The 6,000-nt window shown below is 33.3% G+C and overlaps 1 protein-coding gene across 1 annotated transcript in view; it reads left to right on the top strand.

Annotated features, from left to right (window-relative positions):
• Positions 1-4,206: 4,206 nt before the first annotated feature.
• The window catches only part of TMN1 (transmembrane nine 1), a 29,246-nt gene continuing 27,452 nt past the window's right edge, over positions 4,207-6,000 (top strand). The window contains exons 1-2 of the mRNA XM_089415862.1: positions 4,207-4,421; positions 5,606-5,798. Coding sequence (XP_089271988.1) covers positions 4,332-4,421; positions 5,606-5,798 — 283 coding nt within the window. The 5' untranslated portion in view covers positions 4,207-4,331. The remainder of the gene's footprint in view (positions 4,422-5,605; positions 5,799-6,000) is intronic.

Below are 6,000 nucleotides of genomic sequence, written 5' to 3'. Positions count from 1 at the left end.
CTTCTATAGGGTGTGATGGGCGAGGATGGACAAATGTTCGGGACAATTTGCTAGGTGGATGATCATGGAATCTTCTAGAAACTTCTCCTGTGCCACTTGCCTCTCTGAATTCGCCAAGGATGAATAAGGGATCTAAGAAAATCTCCAATCCCTTCTCTTGCAGAACCAATTGTAACAAGTGGAATGACACTAATCAAACCCCATAGATGACTTACACCCTTGCACACATCTATAAATGGATCCCTCATCCAAGAGATCTGGAGGCTGAAATATTGTGAATTGCAGGGAAGTGTTGATAGACACAGAATGGAAGGTGGAGAGAGAGGGAAGAAGAAAGAGTCTCACAAAGACAAATACAGACATGGAAGTTAGATATAGAAAGTCATGAATATTTTATATTTTCACTAAAATAGATGTATTGATTTCAATGTATTTGTTGATTTCTAATCATATTTGATCACATGCACTATATGCATTTATTTCAGTGTAGATGTTGATTTATAATTCTATTTAATACCTTACACTAGATGCATTGATTTCAGTGTCGATGTTGATTTCTACTCTTATTTGATTGCTTGCACATGATGCATTGGTTTCAATGTAGATATTGATTTCTAATCCTATTTGATCGCTTGCACTAGATGCATTGATTTCAGTGTGGATGTCAATTTCTAATCATATTTAATACCTCACACTAGATGCATTGATTTCAACGTACATGTTGGTTTCTACTCATATATTACTTGCATTAGATGCATTGGTTCCAGTGTAGATATTAATTTCTAATCTTATTTGATTGCTTGCACATGATGCATTGGTTTCAATGTAGATATTAATTTCTAATCCTATTTAATCCCTTGCACTAGATGCATTGATTTCAACATTGATGTCGATTTCTAATCATATTTAATACCTTGCACTAGATCCATTGACTTCAACGTAGTTGTTGGTTTCTACTCATATTTGATTGCTTGCATTAGATGCATTGGTTTTAGTGTAGATATTGATTTTTAATCCTATTTGATTTCTTTCACTAGATGCATTGATTTCAATATAGATGTTGATTTCTAATCCTATCTAATTGTTTGCACTACATGAGTTGATTTTAGTGTAGAGGTTGATTTCTGATTTGATGCAACAATATGTATGATGTACATTAATTTCAAAGTAATTAGATTAATAATGTGCATTGATTTCATTGTAAGCACTTCTCTACCTCCTCCATCTATATCTCTATCTCCCATTGTCTCTCGTTCTCTATCTCTCTATCTTAGCCCCTAAACATACACACACTCTCTCTATATCTATCTATCTATCTCTCCCTCCCTCCCTTTCCCCTCAATCTCTCTCTGTTCCCCTTCTCTCTCTCTCTCTCTCTCTCCATATATATATATATATATCTCTTCCTCCCTCCTTGTCTTTGCTCTCTCTTCTTCCCTCTCCTCCTTATCTATATCTCTATCTCCCCTTGTCTCTCCTTCTCACCCCCAAAACACACACACTCTCTCTCAATGTAAGCACATAAAAATTATTCAACATTAGATACAATACTTGAATTTTCATCCTATATAAAATGTTTGCTTACCCCAAATGTTTGCTTCTTGAAACTATAAACTATTTATAATTGGCTACATTCTTATTATTGCCATTTTCCATCATTCAACATTGTTAATTACTTTGCATTCCAACGTAGTAATAGAAAATAACTACCATTGAAAATTATTTGGGGTTTAACACTCAATAAATCAGAATGATTGACTTTGGAGAAATCTACTGTTAATATTGGAGAGCAACATAGACAAGGTATGTTGTATGTCGTTTACTACAGTATCGAGTTAAATATTTGAATGGTCTATGCTTCCAACTACTATTTTCATATGATCGATATGAGAAAATGGAAAAACTAATAGGTGTGATAATAGAAACGGTAGAAGAAAATAGTATCATATTGATTGCAATGAAGATTGTTCGTAATAGACTATATTCTTAGTATTCACATTTTCTATCTATGAAAATTGTTACATTGACACTTTGCACTCAAAATTTGTATTTCATCATTTTTCATCATTCAAGTTACTAGCACTCTCTCATCTCAACAAACTGAGGTCACTAAGCAAATTTTAAATTAAATTGACCAAATTAATCTTAGACATATTTATCATATTTAAAATGATCAAAATAATTAGATGTTTAGAAAATTTTGTATGACCGCACACAACTGAAACCAGCTTAGATCCATCTTAACATCGGATCTATCAAGCGCCGAGAGGGATCAAATCTCTTGAGATGCAAACCTTTCCTCAAGTTTTGCACTCAAAAAATAGGTTTGCATCTCGAGAGATTTGAAGCCTAGATCCATCTTAACACTGGATCTATCAAGCGCCGAGAGGGATCAAATCTCTTAAGGTGCAAACCTTTCCTCAAGTTTTGCACTCAAAAAATAGGTTTGCACTTCGAGAGATTTGATCCCTCTCGGCGCTTGATAGATCCGTTGTTAAGATGGATCTAGGCTGGTTTTTTTAAATGGTATGAAATCAACTACTAATTATTATATATTAATGACTACAATAATGTATTATTTTTCAAAAAATATATGTAATTATAAATATTTTATATTATTTATTAGAAATAAATTAGTCTAGATTCATCTTAATTCCGGTCTACCAAGGGGCAAGAGGGATATTATTTATTTATTTTTTTCATTTTAAAAGATGTTTGCTTCTCAAGACATTTGATCCCTCTAAACACTTGGTAGATCCAAAATTAAGATGGATTTAGGTTGATTTAATTTCCTCTTTTAAATAGACTATATTCCACATGGTATTACCATGGGTTCTCATAAACCCAAAGTTAAAAAACCACTACTAAGTCAAATTTAACTTATTATTTTAGTTTAAAGTTATTTTTATTTTAAAGTATGATTATTTTTATTTTATTTTGTGAGTCTAAAAATGTTTAACATAGGGTTATTTTTATGTTATTTTTCGTCTTTCTAAGCTTGGTAGATCTCGAGTTAAGATGGATCTAAGTTGACTTGATTTCACCCTTTAAATAGGCTATATTCCACATAAATACCATGGATTCTTGATACCATGGATCAATTAGGGTTATATATATATATATATATCCCAGATGAACTCAATAGCCCACTTGATACATAGCTACTAGTAAACCTCTAGGAGTCTACCACTTGTCTTCCTCTCCATAAAGCTACTTAGCTACTAGTAAACCTCTAGGAGTCTACCACTTGTCTTCCTCTCCATAAAGCGGGTCAAAACAGGGGGATTTGAACATTTTTTCTAAGGACTCACATTACTTTTATCACCAATTAAGCTCCCCCTTAGGACTTTATAGGGTTATTTTTATTTATATTTATTTTATTTTATTTTTCAATGAGTTAAAATATTGACATTACATTAATCTCTTTATTTTATTTTAGTTTTATTTTATGTAATTTGACTTAGTCAAAATGTTAAACATATGTTACAATATTTCTACCATACTACCTCTTTTAGATTTAAAATAAGTTTGGTCTCTCTTAGTAGATCCAGAATTAAAATAGATCTAAAATTTCCACACAAATCCTATTAGTCAATACCATGAATCATTTTTATTTTATTTTTATAATTTTTTTATTTTTTTATTATTTTATTTTGACACAAATTAAAATATTTACATTACATTAATTATTTAATTTAATTTAATTTAATTTAGCAAAAATGCTATTACATTATAACTTATATAGATTCAATTACGTTATAACATCTCTACGGTACTAAACTAAAAAGCATCTATCCTGCAACAAATTATAACCTAAAATCTTTTCATAAATCAAAACATATGTGATTTGCAAATTTAATCTATTGAACGAGCAATAGAATTAAATGATAATCAAATATGAATGGAAGAACTTTGACTAACCCAAACAAGCAAACACACCGCTCAATGGGCAATGGCAATTCAATTATATGTTCTACATTAATTAAACGGCAACCCTTAAAACTATCCACATATTTACTTCCCCAATGTTTTACCAAAATAGAACAAAATTTCGTCTCTACAAAAATTCCTTGAACCTCCAATTACCTCGTTGTTGCTGCCCGTGTGCCAGAAGGTAAACCAAGTGCAATAGAAATGGAAAAATGAATGTTTTAAAATACAACGGAGTGCATTTTATAAACCCCTATATATATATATATCGACTTTCTCCTAATTTCATAAGTTTCTTCTGCCATTGGGAGCACACAGTGAAACTCTCTGCATAAGAGGGAATACGAGATCCAGGCGTCCCATAACCCAACCGGGTTAGATCTAAATCTACAGTGAACAAGATGGGGTATAAGGAAGGCGTCTGGTTCTGCTGGGTGCTCTACTTGGTCGCGGCCTTGGGTACAGTGTTTGCATCAGAGTATGATCATAAGGTAAGCAACCAAAAACATTTTTATCAGTAAATTTCACTTTTTTGTTTTAATTTGTACCCATATTCTATTTTACAGTATTAAAGCTCACTTATGGAAAGCCTGGTTAACCTAGTTTTACCCTCTGGGGTTAGGGCCTGTGAATAGTTGCAATTGAAATGCTACGAACATACAAAAATTGAATCCTAGATGAATGGTTCGCAATTATAACATGCCAACAGCCAGATCGTTCCTTGAACAAGGGTTGGATCTGAATCTTTCATCGTCTTTGTACTCCAAGATCAACCCTTGGCAGTCACTGGTTCCTTTTTGATTACTTGGTTACTATGTTTTATGCGTCTATAAGCGCTTGATCACTAAAGCAGAGGACTATCCATGGTCTTGCGGGTCTAGTGTTTTAGGTTTTGTTGATCGCTCGAACAATTCTGCTATTTTGTTGGTCTGTCCTGTATCTTGTGGGAGGTTTGGAAATATTTTATTTTATTGGTACCTAATTTATAGTTCAAACATTAATTGTTTTCGGACAGATTTGGATTTGATATCAGATCATACGACTTTTGTGGTGTCAAATGATTCGGCGTGTTTGTTGCCGTGGTTAAAACGCTATTGTATTTTCTCCACATAATCTAGATTATGTGGTGGAGCACATGTTCTACTTTTTAACGTTCTCTGAAAATTGTTGCGCCAAATGGACGAGTTACGTTTCCGTCAAATCTGGGATTAGACTGCTATCTATTGTTTACTGTTATAAATTATAACTGAGAAGAAATGATGTCATTGTTGTACGGAATGCTGCCCACGGTTAGAATCCCGACCTGTTTTCAGACAGCTCCCTTTATATTTCACACAAAGCTTAATTATTAGAATGATATTCTCTGCAGTTGCAGAGGATCCTGCAATTGTGCTTTCAAGGTTATTGGTATGGGAAATGCACACATATACATAGCATTTATCTGGGATCCAAGCAATCTAGCAATTTAATTTTATAGACCTTTTATTTTTTAAATGTCCTTTTTCAAAACTCAGTTTTGAAAACCCATCAATTACATTTCAACGAAATCTGTTTATTGGCATTTTTCGTTGTGTTGGTGCTATTTTTTAAAATGCCTTTACTTTTAGCTTTATCTCACTGTTTCAAGTGTAAGCTCCTGTATTGAACTGACAGACTTTGCTTTTTTGGCGGGCAGTATCGAGCAAGTGATCCTGTTACTTTATGGGTGAACAAAGTTGGCCCTTACAATAATCCTCAAGAAACGTATAACTACTATAGTCTTCCGTTCTGCCAACCAGCTAAAAATCCCACGCATAAGTGGGGTGGGCTTGGTGAGGTTCTGGGAGGAAATGAGCTCATAGACAGCCAAGTTGACATTAAATTTGGAAGTAAGTCTATTTTATTCCTCAGCTTCCTTCTCAATGTTAAATCTCTTCCCGTTGTGTTCATTTGCTTTAATTGAAGTTCTTCGTAATTCCTGCTTGTCACTGCTATTTACTATCCAATGGTACAAGCTATGGTGGGACTGGCTTTGAAACAGGACTGCAGTGCTATTAGTTAATGTAAAGCCTTTTTTCTTTATTGATACAA

The sequence above is a fragment of the Pinus tabuliformis genome, chromosome 3_2 (genome assembly GCF_031772625.1).
Source record: "Pinus tabuliformis cultivar Carrire ecotype Pingquan chromosome 3_2, CPIR1, whole genome shotgun sequence".
Taxonomy (NCBI): domain Eukaryota; kingdom Viridiplantae; phylum Streptophyta; class Pinopsida; order Pinales; family Pinaceae; genus Pinus; species Pinus tabuliformis.
The sequence above is the reverse complement of the archived record's forward strand: the minus strand, read 5'-3'. Positions and strand labels throughout refer to the sequence as shown.